The 20,366-nt window shown below is 36.6% G+C and overlaps 1 protein-coding gene across 1 annotated transcript; it reads left to right on the top strand.

The window, feature by feature from the left end:
• The first annotated feature begins 15,773 nt into the window (after positions 1 to 15,773).
• Positions 15,774 to 19,894, top strand: LOC140140741 (galectin-3-binding protein-like). Its single transcript, XM_072162487.1, has 5 exons — positions 15,774 to 16,142; positions 16,665 to 16,697; positions 16,834 to 16,866; positions 18,217 to 18,249; positions 19,647 to 19,894. The coding sequence occupies exons 1-5, from the start codon at positions 16,028 to 16,030 to the stop codon at positions 19,664 to 19,666; spliced, it is 234 nt and encodes a 77-aa protein (XP_072018588.1). The 5' UTR covers positions 15,774 to 16,027; the 3' UTR covers positions 19,667 to 19,894.
• The last annotated feature ends 472 nt before the right edge of the window (positions 19,895 to 20,366 follow it).

Raw genomic sequence — 20,366 nt, 5'->3', positions numbered from 1 at the left:
TACTACTACTACTACTACTACTACTACTACTACTACTACTAATACTACTACATGTACTACTAATGATAATAGGAATAATAATATATAGGGTACGTAGCAAAATATGTCAGGGTCAATAGAGCTCATCAGGGAATTGGCCTCTTACCCCGTTACCTAGGTAATGAAACATTTAAAATCGCAAATGCTTCTTTATTTTGAAATGGTTTTTAAAGGGGAACAATTTGAGACATCATTATGAATGTTTTGAGTCATCCAGTAGTATAAAATAAATAATAATTTGAATCAAAGTCTGGACTCACCAACGATTTTTTCAGTAACGGGTCGCAACGTTACTGAAAAAGTTATTGTTTACTTTTAGACGTCGCAGGTTTAAATCGGAGAATTTTACGATGTTGACCACTGTGGAGGTCAAAAATTAACCCTTGACCTTTTTGCTTATAACTCGAGAACCATACGTCCCATGTAGGTCAAACTATACTTTTTCTGAATCCTTATGACCAGAAGAAACTTTGGTGGGGATAAAAAAAAGGATTAGTTGGCCACCCAGAGGTTATTGCCCATGACCCGTAGAAAACACCTACATAGGCCAACTTTTTATAACTCAACATGTCACTTGCTAGCAAAATATGAGAATCGGCTACCCAAGTATTTACTGTGGAAACCTAGGGTGGGCCTCATCACCCATGGCCATTTTTGATAGTCGGTCCTATCCCGGGGTAAAATTATCACTAAAATGAGGCCAAATTATGGATCTATGATTAGCTTAAGTCGTTTTGGCGTAAACATGCGCGCTTTTTATGCGGGATGAACAACTTCATGTGGTGGATAAATATCGCCCCCTTCGTAGGATGGAGATTAAAAGTAGAAAAAAACCCCAATCCAAACCATTTGAAAACAACTCCCCAGCAAACAAAAACGTATTTAAAATGTTTTAACAGGTTATATTTTGTGTTTTGGTATTTGTAAAAACATTTTAATAACATTAAATGTCGGGTTATATAAAGGTCTTGAAAAACGTTTTTGAAAGTTTTGTATGAAAACAAACTAGAACAATAATATTATAATGTTTTCAAAATAATATTGTAATGTTTTTTTTTGCAAACATTTTTTGCCAAATATTTTGTCAATACTTGTTAGAAAAATGTTAGAAAACGTTGAATGCTATGAAAACATTAAATATTCTTTATATAACCCGACATTATAAACGTTTTCTGGCAACGAACTATACATTTAATAATGCTATTCTTGACATTTGTATTTTGCATGCATGTCTGTGTATAAAGTATTAAACTGTTCCTTAACGCCACAAAAATACTGATATAGTGCAGTTGAATAAACTTAAGCTTGAATGCCGATCTGCTAGCCCAACATTGGCCAACAAGAGCTGGCACTTAAGAGTCACGAATACAGGAGGTGGATTATGATTGACCTCATTTGACCAAAGCGGGCAAAGTTTAACATTTGGTCACATTTAGCCTTTGACCTCTGATGACCTCAAATTGATTTTTTCCATGATCCTCTCATATGAAGTGTTATTTGTACTAGGTTCAAACCCAAGAGGACACTGATTTCAAAATTTGACCACCAACCCTCTTTGCGAACTGGTCGTTCTTCCTTCCCGCACACCCCTCGCGCACATACACTGTCTCCGTGTATAATTAAAGCTCGATACGTCAGACAGACAAATATTCAGAAACTAAACTGCTCAAATAAAGAAAGTCCGCAGTCATGTAACTCGTCCTACTTCAAAACCTGATCTTGTTATGGCAATTTGATTGATACGGTCGTGTGCAGGATCTTGTTAGCTCTAATTTGATACCAAATTTACTACCAAACACTCAACAGTAACAAGAATTGATACCAGTTTATGGCATTTGGTGCATTTTCAAAAGTTACAAATCAAAACGATACACGCGGTCGAAATTGCTAAGCGTGGCAATGTGGTCAAGCTTGTTTGCCCACGATGAACCCATGTCGACTATCCGAAGTGCGCGCTTTATTCAATTGTTAATTTAAAACGCATGGATTGTTACAGTGCTTTACTGATGAATACTAGGGCACGATGCGATCGATATGACCAAGCGGTTGTTTCGGGCTATGTTAATGGTCGTACTCTGCCATTCACCTACAGATCTGCGTGCTCCGTTTTTAATTTGCAACTTTTGAAAAGGCACCACATTTCATATACAGGTATCAATCTCTGTGAATTTAGAGTTTTGGGTACCAAATTTGGTATCAAATTGGAGCTAACAAAATTCTGCACACGACTTTATCAATCAAATTGTCATAACAAAATCAGGTTTTGATGTAGAACGGGTTACATGACTGCGGACTTTCTTTATTTGAGCAGCTGATCATGTATGATTTAGAACGGGTATGCGCGTGAACTATCACTGGCTCTTGAATTGCGCCTACAAGCATACACTAACGCAGCACACAAACACATATACAAACAGCAGTAATTTTGACTGGAAACAACACATACAAAATATCACCTCCAGTGTTCGGAGTACTCTAGCCATCCTCAGAAAAAATGATCTCTTCCTGCCCGTCTGATGTAAAATCACGGGCCTACCAAGCTCTAGTTCGGACAAAGCTCGAATACTCTTCTGCGGCTTGGAACCCCCACCGACAAGATCAGGTAAATAGGATTGAAGCTATCCAGTGATAAGCGGCGAGATTCGTCAGTAACAACTATGAGAGAACAGCCAGCATCACTGATATGCTAAAAATCTTGGAGTAGGAATCCCTCGCCACACGGAGGCTGCTCAACCAGTGCTCGAAACTATTTACACACATTTTTTACACCAGGTGCAAAAGCAATTGTTTAACGAGTAACTCGTTCTTTTCAGGGCCAACTCAATATCGCCTCGTCGGTGGCAACAATTTTTCTGAAGGTCGCGTTGAGTTACTTTTAGGTAACAGATGGGGGACAGTATGTCATTACGATTGGGATGCAAATGATGCAAAGGTAATTTGTCGCCAGCTTGGACTTCCATACAGTTCTCCAGTAGCTCTAGGTTCTGCCTTTTTCGGAGAAGGGTCTGGATTTATTTGGACGCAAAATGTACAGTGCTCCGGATCTGAGGCCAGTTTGGACCGATGTAGTCATTGGGAATGGGGAGTTCATAATTGTGGCCACAATTCGGATGCTGGCGTCATTTGCACCGATGGTATGTATAATATGATATAGTTAAAATGAAAATGCATGCCTTAATTCAATAAAACTAGTGTATAAGGAGAGAACCAAAACAAGCAGGGATCCCAGCAAACTGACAAACAGACATTTAAGACACATGTATGGTGGCGAACGGATATACACGTGTGCAATATCACTGGCTTCATGAATCATTTTATATTATTTGGATGCGGAGCAGGCGATGCCAAACTTTCTCCATTTGCGGTTCATTGCTTATGCAGCGATAGCACCTGGTTAAGGGGGTACTACACCCCTGCCCAAATTTGTTGCTATTTTGGCATTTTTCTTAAAATTTTTAGCACATTGGGGACAAGTAAGATATGTATATTATAGGGCAAGGACTACAACTACTGCACTGGAAATTTTATTTCAGCACAGACAACAGTTGTGGAGTTACAGTCAAAAATGAGGAAAACCAATATTTGATCAATAAATCAATAACTACTAACTTCGAGTTGCTGAATTTTCAGTACAGTAGTTGTAGTCCTTCCCCCTATAATATACATATCTTACTTGTCACCAATGTGCTATAATTTTTGAGAAAATGCAAAAATAGGCAAAACATTGACCAGGGGTGTTGTACCCCCCTTAAGACAAACATTTGTTTAGCAACTTAAACGGACTATAATCATTTAACTCAAGAACTATAGATAATAAAATCTACTCGTCTCTATATAACTCATTAGTTCAAGTTCAAAGTTCAAATTTATACATCAATCAATATCATTACATATCATATATAATAATAACATTGCAATAAACATAGTTCAATAAATGTGTTAATAATTAATAATAAAAGTAAATTGCAATAATATATATTAACAAAATCATATATTAATAATAATTTGTAATAGTTAATACAACTTGAATACATAAGCTATGTAATATATAATATTACAGTTCATGATGTTAATATACAAGATGTAATAATATAATATGTTTATGTGAATACATGCATACAATTTACAAATCAAATAATTTATCTTATACAATACAATAAGTAATACAACGAATACAATATTGACTGACGAGGACCCTGCTAAACGCATAGCGTGGAGCTGCAGGGAGCTCATTATTTAAATAAATACAATTTATCATGCAAATAAACTGGTGTATGTATAGGGGACAAAACAATACAATACAAGTTATCCGACTAGATTATAGAAAGAAAGGAAGAGAAGAAAGAAGAAAGAATGAGAATAACTGAGTGTGACAATAATAGGGTCATAATAAGGACAGCTGGATGATAGGAGAACACGTTACGGGGTAGTAACATAGCTATAGAGTGGACAACTTATAAGTTCCCCCTACATACTTTTTAGAATACTTGACGAAATGCAACCATGTAAAAAGGTATCGGTAGCCTTATTTGTTTTACACATGTGGACCAAATTATAGCGTCACACATCATTGCGTTCAGTCACAATGGGTTATTATGTTAAGAAAATACCGTTTTTAACAGTGTTAAAAGTTGCATCTGAGTCCATAGGAGTCAATTCTCAAACAATACAGTTGGCCGGGAATATTCATGTGTTTGTTAAAGAAAAGCTCAATCTTTGGTTTTCAAAAGCAAAGCAGTTGTTTAAATCTTTTCTTTTTAAATGATAAATGGCTGAATTAGGGAGGATATGTACTGCAGTGAGGAAAGACCATACATCGCCAGTTCATCACTTAAGAAAAGTCACATTTTAATCATGCCACGTTTGTCCGATTTCCCTCGTGGTCGAGCAATATGTTTGCTGGGTAAAAATGTACCAGTGAAAGAAATTGCTTGTCGTATGGGAGTTATGGCTAATGCAATTCGAAAATTGAAAACAAAATTTCAGGTGACAGGAGAAGTAAAAATCAGCCGAGAGCACCTCGTTGACGTGACACGTCTGTTCGTCAGAAGATATCAATAGTAAATATGGCTGAAACCAGCAACGGATCCGGACTTTCGTAGACAGCATGCGCTGACGTTGTAATGCACTTGTTTACAGTGTAGGAGGACACATTTTCTACTGCACATCTTAAACGTGAAGTTTTATTTCCATTACAAACTCATGAACAGGCCTGACATACTGTATTGTTTGGAATTTGACTCCTATGAACTCAGGTGCAACTTTTAAAACTGCCCTATTTTTACATAATGAACCATTGTGACCGAACGCAATCATGTGTGACACTACAAATGGGTCCAGATTTGTAAAACAAATAAGGTTACCCATATCTTTTTACAATTTTACATTTCGTTAAAGAATTTTCGATTCATTTCAAAAAGTATTAGGGGGAACTTATAAGTTGTGCACTCTATATATAAACAACCGAGGAGGGTTTTTTTCATACACTATTTAAATGAGGCTAGAGAACGGGAATCTTTTATATTTGAAGTAAGACTACTCCAAACCAATGGACCTTGTGAACGGGATGTTTTGCTTGCCAGAACGGTATTGGATGGTTCAATAATTGGGTTGTGAGCGTGTCTAGTGTCATAATGGTGGGACAGTGTTTGAACTTTAAAAAATCATTTTCGATGAGGTCTGCAGGTAAAAGGTCATGATGAAATTGAAACATAAATGATGAAAGTTGGATTTTATAAATATCATGAATTTTAAGGGTTTTTTTTAAGGATGAGAAGAGAGGGTCTGTGTGGACTAACCAAAGAGAATTAGTACATGTACGAATTACTCTTTTCTGCAATCGAAAGAGTAGTTCAATATTGGAATTGTTGGGATCAGCCCAAATCATTGCACCGTATGACAAAAATGGCAGAACTAGGGAATTGTACAGAGTTAGAAGGGACTCTTGAGGCAAGAAGGTTTTCAAAAGCAAAGCAGTTGTTTTCAAAAGCAAAGCAGTTGTTTAAATCTTTTCTTTTTAAATGATAAATGGCTGAATTAGGGAGGATATGTACTGCAGTGAGGAAAGACCATACATCGCCAGTTCATCACTTAAGAAAAGTCACATTTTAATCATGCCACGTTTGTCCGATTTCCTCGTGGTCGAGCAATATGTTTGCTGGGTAAAATGTACCAGTGAAAGAAATTGCTTGTCGTATGGGAGTTATGGCTAATGCAATTCGAAAATTGAAAACAAAATTTCAGGTGACAGGAGAAGTAAAAATCAGCCGAGAGCACCTCGTTGACGTGACACGTCTGTTCGTCAGAAGATATCAATAGTAAATATGGCTGAAACCAGCAACGGATCCGGACTTTCGTAGACAGCATGCGCTGACGTTGTAATGCACTTGTTTACAGTGTAGGAGGACACATTTTCTACTGCACATCTTAAACGTGAAGTTTTATTTCCATTACAAACTCATGAACAGGCCTGACATACTGTATTGTTTGGAATTTGACTCCTATGAACTCAGGTGCAACTTTTAAAACTGCCCTATTTTTACATAATGAACCATTGTGACCGAACGCAATCATGTGTGACACTACAAATGGGTCCAGATTTGTAAAACAAATAAGGTTACCCATATCTTTTTACAATTTTACATTTCGTTAAAGAATTTTCGATTCATTTCAAAAAGTATTAGGGGGAACTTATAAGTTGTGCACTCTATATATAAACAACCGAGGAGGGTTTTTTTCATACACTATTTAAATGAGGCTAGAGAACGGGAATCTTTTATATTTGAAGTAAGACTACTCCAAACCAATGGACCTTGTGAACGGGATGTTTTGCTTGCCAGAACGGTATTGGATGGTTCAATAATTGGGTTGTGAGCGTGTCTAGTGTCATAATGGTGGGACAGTGTTTGAACTTTAAAAAATCATTTTCGATGAGGTCTGCAGGTAAAAGGTCATGATGAAATTGAAACATAAATGATGAAAGTTGGATTTTATAAATATCATGAATTTTAAGGGGTTTTTTTAAGGATGAGAAGAGAGGGTCTGTGTGGGCTAACCAAATAGAATTAGTACATGTACGAATTACTCTTTTCTGCAATCGAAAGAGTAGTTCAATATTGGAATTGTTGGGATCAGCCCAAATCATTGCACCGTATGACAAAAATGGCAGAACTAGGGAATTGTACAGAGTTAGAAGGGACTCTTGAGGCAAGAAGGGTCTGACCTTCCTAATAACTGTATTTTGAAATAATTTTAGAAACATGTTTTGTGTGGGAGGTCCAGGACAAATTATGATCAATGAGTATTCCAAGGAATTTGGTGGTCTGAACTTTTTGAATGGGTGTATTATTAATTTTATATCAATTTCAATATCAGGTTTGCTATTATGTTTATTTTTGAAAATAATATAAGTTTTTTTCATGTTTAATGATAATTTATTTAGTTTGAACCAATTTGAAATATGATTAAGTTCATTATTAACTATTAATTCTAATGTCTTAGGGTATATTGATGTGAGAAAAGGATATAGTTCAGTTGGTAGGCCATCGGTTCGGTGACTAGAAGGTTCCAGGTTTAAAACCTGGATGGTCAGTGATGTTTTTACTAACTATCATTAATGTATGTCGAGACTTCTTTTTAAAATAAATCTTTCACATCAACTACAATACTAATATTTTCAGAACATATTATACAATATCAGCTGCAATATGCATTGCTTAACGATTTACATTTTTTTTCAGGACCAACACAATATCGCCTCATCGATGGCAAAAATTCTACTGAAGGTCGCGTTGAGTTACTTCTAGGTAACAGATGGGGGACAGTATGTCATTACGATTGGGACGCAAAGGATGCAAAGGTAATTTGTCGCCAGCTTGGACTTCCATACAGCTCCCCAGTAGCTCTAGGTTCTGCCTTCTTCGGAGAAGGGTCTGGATTTATTTGGACGCAGAATGTGCAATGCTCCGGATCTGAAGCCAGTTTGGACCGATGCTCTCATTGGGAATGGGGAGTTCATAATTGTCGCCACAACGCGGACGCTGGCGTCATTTGCACGAATGGTATGTATAATATAATATATTTAAAATTGAAATGCATGAAATAAGGACTAATCATAAAGGAAACTGACATTTAATATTTGTTCGACGTTGAACTTGTTAAAACTTGCCAAATTACGACTTAAAAGCAAAATAAAACAAAAATGCCAATCTTGGACTCACAGATCTTTTCTTTCCAAGTAGAGTGTATTTGTCCTTTATTCAATAATACCAGCGCATAAGCAAAAACAAAACAATATTTAGCTCTAAAACAAGCAATTTTAACGACATGCAAAATAAACTTAAGAATGTTACTAACAAGGATATATACTTTTATGATGGAAAATTTTTGTTGCATTAATGAATAAATTGCACCACACAATTATATAGAAAAGCTATGATATCAAAGGTATCGACTGAACCAATATGTCAAACCTTTTGGGAAAATAAATTCAAAAACATGAAATTCAATTGGAGCAAAATTTGGAAAAATATTCTGGCAATAAAAGAACCTAGGCTAATGACATTAAATTGGAAAATAACCAGTAATATTTATGCAACAAAAGTCTTTCTTAACAAAATAGGAAAAGAAAATAGTAATGTATGTAAAATTTGTAACGAAGTAGATTATATTGAACACTTTTTTTTCAGTTGCAAAAAAAAAAAAAATTAAAAATATATGGGGTGAAGTGGACAAAATAATTTTGCAACACTACAATGTTAAAATTAAAACCACACAAGCAGATGTTATATTTGGTTGCTACCACTATTATCAATAAAATAATAAGTGTTTGTAAACTGTCAATTAGTAAATATCGTTACGGGAAATATCCCGATTTGATCAGTCTATTACATTCTGAATTAAGAATCAGAAAGCTTATGTGGTAATGTAGTATTCAATAAAGTCAGAAATTCGTAAAGTGAGAACAAATGAGTTATATAAATATAATATGTGATGACTTCTCTTTAAAATAAATCTTTCACATCAACTAGTCGAGTATCCACCAGGTTTTAATGCGCATCCCCCTAGGACTCTGTCTTGAATATGGCCGGAGTGCCGGGAAATATTTTTGTTAACATCTTGAATGTGTTATAGGACTATAAAGGAAGCTAAAAGGTTGGTTTGGTAGAGTCCTGGGGGGGTGCATATTAAAACCTGGTAGATACCGACTAAACTACAATAATAATATTTTCAGGACATATTATACAATATCACCAAAAAAATGCATTGCTTAACGATTTACATGTTTTTTCAGGACCAACACAATATCGCCTCATCGATGGCAAAAATTCTACTGAAGGTCGCGTTGAGTTACTTTTAGGTAACAGATGGGGGACAGTATGTCATTACGATTGGGATGCAAAGGATGCAAAGGTAATTTGTCGCCAGCTTGGACTTCCATACAGTTCTCCAGTAGCTCTAGGTTCTGCCTTTTTCGGAGAAGGGTCTGGATTTATTTGGACGCAGAATGTGCAATGCTCCGGATCTGAAGCCAGTTTGGACCGATGCTCTCATTGGGAATGGGGAGTTCATAATTGTGGCCACAATTTGGATGCAGGCGTCATTTGCACCGATGGTATATATAATATAATATATTTAAAATTGAAATGCATGAAATAAAGCTAATCATAAAGGAAACCTGACATTTTATATTTGTTCAACGTTGAACTCGTTAAAACTTGCCAAATTACGACTTAAAAGCAAAACAAAACAAAAATGCCAATCTTGGACTCACAAATCTTTTCTTTCCAAGTAAAGTGTATTTGTCCTTTATTCAATAATACCAGCGCATAAGCAAAAACTAAACAAGCAGAAATCCCAGCAAATAGACAACCAGATTTAATATATATATATATAAACATGCTCGTAGACTGATATACACGTGTAGAATATCACTGGCTTCCCAAAGCATTTCATTTTATTTGGCTGCAGAGAAGGTGATCACAAACTTGCTCCATTCTCTATGGTTAATTGCTAATACTTAAGACAAAAAATATTTGTTTCAAAGCTTAAACGAGCTACAATCATTGAACTCAATGACTAGCCTTACAGTTCTATAACGGCACGCCACCAACGCATTGGTTTCGTTATGTGGACGATACCCTTGTGAAGTTAAAGAAAAGCGAACAAGTCCCCTTCTTTGAACACATCACAACGCGGTCCACAAGAATATGGGTTTTACGCAGGAAGGTTTACAGGACAACAAACTTTCATTTCTGGATTGTTTGGTCACAATTGAGAAAAATGGCTCGCTAAGTACCACAGTGTATAGGAAATTTACTCATACGGACAAATACTTGTTGTTTGATTCGCACCATCCACTCATTCACAAACTTGGGTAATCAAAACCCAATTTCATCGCGCGGGGAAAATTCCATCCACCGACGAAGCTAAGTTGGGAGAACGCAATCATCTCAAATCTGCGGTAGGTACTTGTGGGTACCAGAATTGGACATTTGAGAAAGCTCTCAAAACCTCGCGAGAAATCAACATCTACCTCGTCAGATTCCGCTGCCACAAGGTGCACACGTTCTAGGAACATTACCATCCCATATATTGCAGGGGTTTCGGAGAAGAGCCATACTGCAGTCAGGGATGCAAATTGTGCGGGAGCGGGGAGCACCGCTCCTAGGAAATGAGAGTCAAAATTGAGGAAAATAATGCCATGGGAAGAAAAAAAGAAAGAGAGGAAAAGGAGGAGAGAAAAGAAAAGAAAAGAGAAGAGGAAGAGGGAAAAGAGGAATGAAAAAGAAGAGTGAGGTACAAGATAATAGGGGGTGGCTGTGAGGAAGTGAAGCTACTAAATGGAAGAGAGGAAATCTTTAAAGACACTGGTTGTGTAAAATGTGTAGGAATTCACATTATTGTTCAAGAAATAAGAGCAAAGAAGAGGAAGGTGTTAGAATATGGAAATGGGATAATATGAGAAAACTTACAATTCATCACACTAGGAGGTATTCAATGTAATTTAACAGGAAAAAAAAAGTTGGATGAACACGGGTGGAAACAGGGCTCATATCGGAGGAAATTTAGAGAGGCGGCAATCCTTCCTGAGGAAATTTATAGAGAGGCAGCAATGAGGATTTTATGGGAACAAAATTCATGAAGGAATTCAGTGTACTTAGTATCAATACCAATGCCACTGAGAAGAGGACAAACTGGAAAATATTGAGGAAATTTAAAAGGAAGAACCATATAAAGCACTACACAAGTTGTGCTCCTCTGACAAAAAATGAAAGAGGAGAGGGGGTAAAGGAAAATAAAAGGGGAAAATAGCCGCTGTCCTACCAAAATTTACCCCAAACTAGTGTAAAATACCAAATTTGTGCGCGCTACACGCGCACATTGTCATCGTAAAGCCTTTTTTGGAAGCTCAAAGACCTAACATACAGTCGCTCTAAAAATACACGCTATGTTAACATTCTTATCTTTTGAAGTGCAGAATAAAGCTATCGTATGCATGGTATGATCAAGGGCGGCGGAACCGGGGGGGGGGGGGGCAGGGGGACCAGTGGCCCCTCCACTTTTTTTTGACCTGGGGGCCTGCCCCCCCCACTTTTAACCCATATTGTGCTGTGTGTAACATGTCTGGGTGAACATAAGTAATCAAATCTCTATTCTAGACCTTTAACATGCTTAACAAGAAATGTCTTTAAAAAGACAACACCATGGATGAAATTCATGTTACATAATTTTACATTGACAAGTACTTGGAATGCTAGTAATTTTTGTGTGTAGCACATGCACAACTAACGGGTTGGAAATGTTGTTACCACGAATACCACTAATGACATACTATAAGCTATATTGAAAAATGTGTGTTAAATAGGTCTACATTATACTTAATTTATACTTGTACAAACAAAGCGGTCAATGGAAATCACATCCACCGAGTTCGCATCAATCAAACAATCTATATTCAGGCGACTTTGTGATTACGTTTTATGACATGACTTTGAATATTCTGATAATCCAACAATATATACTTATTCCACCTCAGGCTCAGATGACCTTTAACAATTATAATCAAAAAGACTGATTACTCAATCCCAGGGGTTCCCTGCCTCAATTCAATCTTTATTTTCTGAATGTGTTGATTATAATTGTTACTACTAACTGCCCAGTTGCTCTACCATAATGTATAAAACCAAAGCAACTATCTACCCCAATTACTGGTATTTAACCCCCCCCCCCACTAGTGTCACTCCTAACATCAATTATACCCAGCTTGGTTCCTGTCTGGTCAGATAATTGCTCATTATAAATTGTGGAATTAGTGGTCACTTGTTGACAGCTTATCAGTAGCCTGGATCAACAGGGGAGCATTTATATCATTTTTCATAGAGCAATTGTTCAAAATATTTAATGTCAAATGGTTCCTAAAAACCTTATTTGTGAATGGATTTTTATCGTTGACAAAACAAAATGAATGTTTTATATCAATTATTCCATTAACAGCAACTTCCTAAGTTTCCATCCATAAATAACCACAGAGTATCATCTGTTTACAAAATAAGTGTTTATTTTCTGATTTCCAATTAACCATTATCAGTATTATCTGGTAGGGTGCCAAATCCAGACCTTGCTAATAGTTATAGTCAAAATAGTTAAACAGGTATTTTGTCCTGTAGTCCCTGACAACCCAGTCTGCTTGTGGCTCACTCGCAAACATACACGACAGAAACCGGCTGTGAAGGAGCCTAATGCACGTAAACAACTTCCTTATAACATGTATAATAAAATCCGATTTTGAGTATAATAAAGAAAGTCATGCATATGCAAAATGAATTATCTATTGCTTACTTGGTAAAATGCATACTCGTAGCCCAATCTTGTACATCATAGCACCCAGTTTTGGTTTGTGGTTTTGAAATGTTGCAATTAAACATTAGTTCTTTCAAATATGAAACGCTAAAACCCAAATCTAGAACAAACAATCATATATTTAGAAAGATATAGCAAACTTTCCATGATAGAGATTGGACCCAAGACAAAGTACACCCAAATTAAGTGTCAATTCAGAATTATCCCACCATGGTGGAAAAAAAGTGTAAAAATGATGCACGAAATGGCATCAATTGGTCCTTCATTTTGCAAATTTTTTCCAACTCCCCTATGGTAATACACAGCGTGTAGGCCTACGGATAAACAAATTCCCCTTCTCGCTTCTGCTTTGGACACCCAACACGAAAAGCAATAATTTATACAATAATAGTGAAAACTTACCCACGAATGGCTTCAATTTGAGCCTTCATTTAACCCATTTTTTCAAAACTAAAATTTTCAAACTAAAATTGTACACAATAATAGTGCCAGAATGGTCCAACAAATGGCTTTAATTGGGCCTTCAGTTTGCAAAAGTTTTTCACTTCTTGGGGGCAAAGCCCCCCTCAGACACCCCCCCTGCTTTCGCCTTTTTTTTTCTGCTTTGGACACCCGACACTTAATGTTTACAGTAATAATTTATACAGTTAATAATAGTGAGAACTTGTCCACAAATGGCTTTAATAGCTTCATTTCACCAATTTTCGCTTTTTTAAACTCAAATTGTACACAATAATAGTTCCAAAATAGTCCATGAAATGGTTTCAATTGGGCCTTCATTTTGCAAAAGTTTCTCACTTCTGAGGGGGGGGGGACATCCCCCATCAGACACCCCCTCCCCCTGCGTCGCGCAAACGCGACGCGATAGCCGCTTCGCGCCCATTATTTCGATGTTTTACATCACCCTCACTGCCCCCCCTTTCAAAATCGTTCCGCCGCCCCTGGGTATGATTGAGGAAATCTTGAGTCTAAAAACCTTGCTCCTGAGGAAGAAATCACTATTTGCACCCCTGACTGCAGTTACTGTCCGTTTTCCTACACACAATACACAGTGCTCTTACCATTGACGCGTAACCTCTACAAATAGCGTATATTAGAAGTATGGGTAATTACCTAGTTAACGTCGCTGTGTAAAAAATAACCGGCCAATATTAAAAGTACTCCTCTAAAATTCTAGAAAATATAGTTTTGTAACATGTCCTAAATTTTTAGCTAATTTAGATGTTTGGAAATATTCGCACTTTGGTGTTTTAGTGTATGTTATAGGTAATAGTACATTGCCTAGTTAACGTCGCTGTGTGAAAAATACCGGCCAATATTATAAGTACTCTTCTGAAATTCTAGAAAATATAGTTTTGTAACATGTCCTAAATTTTCAGCTAATTTAAGTGTTTGGAAATATTCGCACTTTGGTGTTTTAGGAAGGATATGTAAACGACAGAGAACACCAAAAATATGGAGAAATTATTTCCAAGTCTGCAAACCTATCTGACTCATTAGCTCAGTTGGTAGGGCATCGGTCCGGTGATTCGAAGGTACCTAGTTTAACTCTAGAACTACTGAGCCATATTTTGTTACACGAGCTACGAAAGGGGAGAGAGGTTGTTGCCCCCCCCCCCTAATTTTCTTAAACGTTATATAACAATATAATTGGTACCAATGTATCGCTATGGGTCTCCTCTACCCAGGGATACCAAAATAAGTACAAACATTCCCGACATAATGTCGCTATGACGTTATAATGTGAGGGCACCCATGCAAATTCGGGAAATTCTGGTTATGTACAAAAGTATAGGTAGAATTTATTGATTTTCGGCTAAAAAATCCACAAAAATGAGAGCCAAATGAAAATCATTAATTTTACTGTAAAAACCAATGGTGGGCCTCTCCACCTCCCCCTCCCCCCTCTATGGTCATTTTTGATGGCCGGTCCTGCCCCGGGTAAGGTGCTGAGGGGAAAAATTTATCACTAAAATGAGCGCAAAAGATAGATCTACGATTAGCTTAGGGCGTAAACACAAGCGATTTGTTTTATAATGGATAAGAAATCTTAGGGCTTCGTAGTTCTAGGGTAAAATCTTGGATGGTCAGTGATGCTTTTCACTGGCTCTCATTAATGTATGTGGAGAATTGTTTTAAAAACAAATCTTTCTCATCAACTAAAATCATAATATTGTCAGAAAGTATTGCACAATACCAGCTGCAAAATGAATTGGTTAACGATTTACCTGTGTTTTAGGGCCAACTCAATATCGCCTCGTCGGTGGCAACAATTCTTCTGAAGGTCGCGTTGAGTTACTTTTAGGTAATAGATGGGGGACAGTATGCCATTACGGTTGGGATGCAAATGATGCAAAGGTAATTTGTCGTCAGCTTGGACTTCCATACAGTTCTCCAATAGCTCTAGGTTCTGCCTTTTTCGGAGAAGGGTCTGGATTTATTTGGACGCAGAATGTACAGTGCTCCGGATCTGAAACCAGTTTGGACCGATGCAGTCACTGGGAATGGGGAGTTCATAATTGTCGCCATAACTCGGATGCTGGCGTCATTTGCACTAATGGTACGTATAAACGAATTCAAAGACGTACGTATGTATTAAGTCGGTGAAATTATGTAGTTTGTATTCATCATAAATTGAACATCCATTTATTAATTTTTTAATTTTGTTTACAAATTTGTAGACATCACATACAAAAGGTTTTTGAAAACATGCTATCCATGCTCTCCGAACACCAAAATAGTAAATATTTTACCAATTTGTCCCAGATTTTATCGCATGGTTGGCACTATCGTGGGTGTGATATCTTTTTGGCGGGAGACTGCTTCATATTTTAAAGTGGTATGGACATTGAAATAAAGCTGAAATGATGATCCCCTGCAGGGCCGTTAAAATACTGGCTTTAATTACTTGTGGTTTTCAGGCCCCACACAATATCGCCTTGTCGGTGGGAGTAAATTTAACGAAGGTCGAGTTGAAATTCGTCTTGGCAGCGTCTGGGGTACTGTGTGCGATGACTATTGGGATGCTAACGATGCAACGGTTATTTGTCGCCAGCTTGGACTTCCATATGATTCTCCAGTAGCTGTTGGGAATGCTTACTTTGGTCAAGGAGATGGACTAATCTGGATGGATGACGTAGGATGTGCAGGGTCTGAAATGAGTTTGGCCGATTGTTCTCATCGTGGATGGGGAAAAAATAGTTGTGGACACAATAAGGACGCTGGTGTTATTTGCGCTGGTGGTATGTATCCCGCCCCTCCCGAAAAATATGGATTTATAAAGCGTGACTTAATATTCTTTAAGTATCGATGGCTCTAGCGAAGCTGAACCGTCAGTGAAGGCAGCAAAGCGTGGCTGAGCTCAGCAAACTAATTTGGCTGTACTCCCTAAAAACAGCATAGCATAACAAAAACGATAATTCTTGTTTCATATTCGATGCACGGAATAATACACTTCATTTACATACCCAAGACTCGGGAACTTAATTTGATGTTATTACTTTATTGATCAAGAAGCACCAATTTACATATAGGAAACATAAGACAGTGTTATTGTTTGTATTTTTGCATTTTAATGAGAAGGATTAATACATAATACAAAGTGTCCAAAAACAGTCCCTCGTAAATAATGACGTTAGTGCACACATTTTATGTTGTAACACTTTTGTTTTCCCTATTTATTGTACAGGGGTAGATAATACCGTCAAATACCTTTAAGACTGACATTTTGTATATACTTTTTGGTTCTTGCGTTTCGTTTTCAGATATACCCGCTACAACCAAATCGCAAACAAAGGGTAAGTACTGATACTTTTCAAATTTTGGTTTCATATTTCAAATGGGTTGGATACTTTTTGTGCGCCTATACTAAAAGCATCTTGAATGGATATCAATATTTACTCCTGCCTTTTTGTTCTGGTTCTTTACTTGCAGATATAACCAGAACGACCAAACATGAAGCACATGGTAGGTAGTATTTGCAAAAACAAGTCCAAGAATAAAAGCAAAACGTATTTTTTTTAAACAACGTGAATGTTTACCGAATTTGTTACAGATATGTACAGATAACATGATTGCCTCCAAATTCAAGATGTAAACATTATCAAAGATACTTAATGTCATTGAAGTTAATCCTGAATCACATTTCTTGCAATTTTCTCATGCGTCTGTCCTCGTAAATTGAAAGGTATTTTCTTGTAATTGGCCTCTTTCAGAGGTTGATGGCGTTTTGGCGCGGCGAACTTCAATTAGGACGATTTCGGTCTTCAGGCTATACAAGCGTCATCGCTGGGTAATACAATAAATTGTGCTGTCGACCTTTCAAATCGAAACCCCCGATGACATTGGACCAAGTTTCAAAACCAATCGTGTTTGGATCTAGTTATAAACTCTCTAGATCTGAACTTCTTCTTGTTCACAATCGGCATTCAAAAAGTACAACATATAAGTAGTTGTTGAAATTATTTTGATTACAGAGTGAACATTCTTAGGTTGCTGTTGTCTGTATACATGGAAGGTATTGACCTTTTCGGTAAATCCCATAGACCTGATATGTCATCGTTTGGCATCACGGCGATGTGTAAATAGTTTTGCACATTTCAAATCCTTGAAGTGCGCAGTGCGCAGTGCGCTTCGGCGTGACGACATCTCAAAGGTTTATGTGATTTACCGAAAATGTCAATTGAGTTCAATCGTCAAAATGCACATAGGAGTTTTTCCTTCCCATCAATATACTGCCCCCAAAAGTATCTGTGCACTTCAAACAAAGGTGATTTCTTTAAGGCATACAACTAAATTACGCAATAAAGATGTCGATAGATAAAGAGCTTTGCAATGCGTATTTTGATATCTCATTCGGTACAAGTAATGGATATAAATATTATGCCTTTTGTAACAGGTTCATTACAGTGTCATTCGAGGGAACGTCCAGGTAAATTGTGTCACTTCTGAAATGCTTTTTTTGTCATTTAAATTGGTATAAGTTAAGGAAATAAAGTCGGATCGTACGCCCCGCATGACGTACCAAACTACGCATACAAAATTCTCCATCTAGCAACTACTTGAATTGTTGTAGCGTTCTTAAGAAATCACTTTTGTTTTAAGTATAGATATATTTTCCTATGCAGTATTTATGTGTTTTCATCCAAATAACCACTAGAATGAATCACATCTACTATAAAAGCGTACCCTATTTATATTATATGATCTTATGATTACAATGTCTTTCATAGAAAGCATTCAATTTTAACGTAATTTTAAACCAGTTATATTATTGCATATTTGATAAAGTGATGTTTCTTTACTGTCTTTTTACAGACAGTACCACTTCAATTAATAATGAAATGAACAGTAAGTTTACTTTTATTCTATTTCTTCTAGAATCACCGTGTATACCCAGCAAACACCAAAACGTTTTAAAAACGTTTTAAATAAGTTATATTTTGGCTTTTGGTTTAGGTAAAAACGTTCTAATAACATTAAATTATATAAAGGTCATGATAACATTTTAAAACGTTTTGTATGAAAACACACTACAACAACTATTTGAAACCAGCATACACAGAAATGTCCTTAAAATGTTTTTTTTTTTTTAACCTTTTGGGCAAGCATTTTTCGCAAAATATTTTTTTCAACCCCCAAATAACATTCTGTTTAGAATGTTTTGTATCAAGTTTTTAAGAATGTTTTTGGAATGATATTAAAACTTTTTTTATACCCTTTATATAACCCGACATTTAAACGTTTTCTGTAAAACATTTTTGTTTGCTGAGCAGTAGAACCCGACATTTAAACGTTTTCTGACAACCTTTCATAACCTTTTGCGAATGATGTCGAAAACGTTTTGTGTTTGCTGGGTATATAGTATGATATTACAATATATACACTCTTTATTAACCGTATTACAATACATGGTATGTAGCTGTGCTATAAAGAAGTGAGTTCACACGTGTGCGTTCACATTTCATTTACAACCGAGTAACAAATTTGTTAGTAGAAAAATCCAACAATTCCTGTAAGCCCAAATGTCGACTTACAAGATTCTAACAAGAAACTGGCTACACTATTGTCTGCCAAGGTTAAAATGCTGGCGACATTGCGCTAATGGAAGTGAAACATTTTGGAATAGTCCATTGTCTTTGGATGATCCCGTGCACACGAAAGGTCCGCTCAGTTAATCTTATTAGTCACAAAAGACTTGACAAAAAGAGTGAGGTTATACTTTTGGTACCCTATCAATTACTTTGCTAATGGTCATTGGACTTTGTACATGTGTCAATATACAATATTGCTAAAGGTCGTTATAATGTGTACAGGGGTAAAACTTTAATTAACTTCCTCAAACTGTACTTAAATTGCTCCCAATGCGTTCCTTATAATCTTTATCTGACATGCTTAAGGTCAAATGTTTGGCGGGGTTGGTAAACACGTGAAAATTCCGAGCATCTTAGATATTCAAAATTATACTACCAAATCGTGTGTTTCAACAACTCATTCGTCAACATCGGCGCACTTGCTCGTTTTGTGACTCCATTTGAACAGAGGTTTTGACATTTGACCTATATGGTTCTAACTCAAGAAGTTTTCTGCATCAATTTATCTAAAGCAAGTTTAAAGTTAGAGGATCTTACATGCATGCGGATTAGCCTCAGCCAATAGGTTCATGTGTGGCAACATTATTTTGTTTTAGACGGGTGTTTTCTTGGTGTCTTTCACATCTGAACTCTTTATTCCGTTGCAAATCATAGGCTGTCCTGCATTTGCTTAACTTACCGATGGTATAGTGAGTCCAGAAAAAGATGTATACGATAGCGGGGATGTAGCCACGGTTTATTGTGGTCAAGGATTTGATGTGATTGGAGACCGAACGTTAGTATGTGAAAATACTGGTTCTTGGCGTGGGCAAATCCCTAGATGCTCACCTCGCGCACAAGGAGGTATGTTTTCCCCGTTTTTTATATCGTTAAGGGCTCGGTGCCCACCTTTACATAGTATTTTTGTGACACCTGAGAGCACATCAGACACGCCAAATTTAAGTACATATCGTCGGGTGCATCACATACTGGTCTATCTTGAATTTTTGACATTTTTGAGAAAATTGGTATATAGTTCTTTTTTACGGAGCTCTTCCAATACAACAAATTACAGACCTCAATTTGTCCTAGATAATTAGTTATAAAATGTTAAATATAAACTATCTATGATTGTTTCAAAATACGTATTTTCACATACTGATCTATCTCGAAAAAACACGCATTTCTAGAGAATCGCAATTGAAAATCTTCGTATTAAGTTTATTTTTCTATAATTTTATTAGACTATGGACTTTCATGAAAGTGGTTTTAAATTAAAGCATATACTTAACAGATTTATTTAAGTGGAATCTTTACTTATATTTACATATGTAATATTGCTTAAAACTATACTTAAGTTGTAGTTCTGTATGTGAAATCGTTAATTTCCCGATA

This window comes from Amphiura filiformis, chromosome 19 (assembly GCF_039555335.1).
Source record: "Amphiura filiformis chromosome 19, Afil_fr2py, whole genome shotgun sequence".
Taxonomy (NCBI): Eukaryota; Metazoa; Echinodermata; class Ophiuroidea; order Amphilepidida; family Amphiuridae; genus Amphiura; species Amphiura filiformis.
This window is presented reverse-complemented; position numbering and strand designations above follow the sequence as displayed.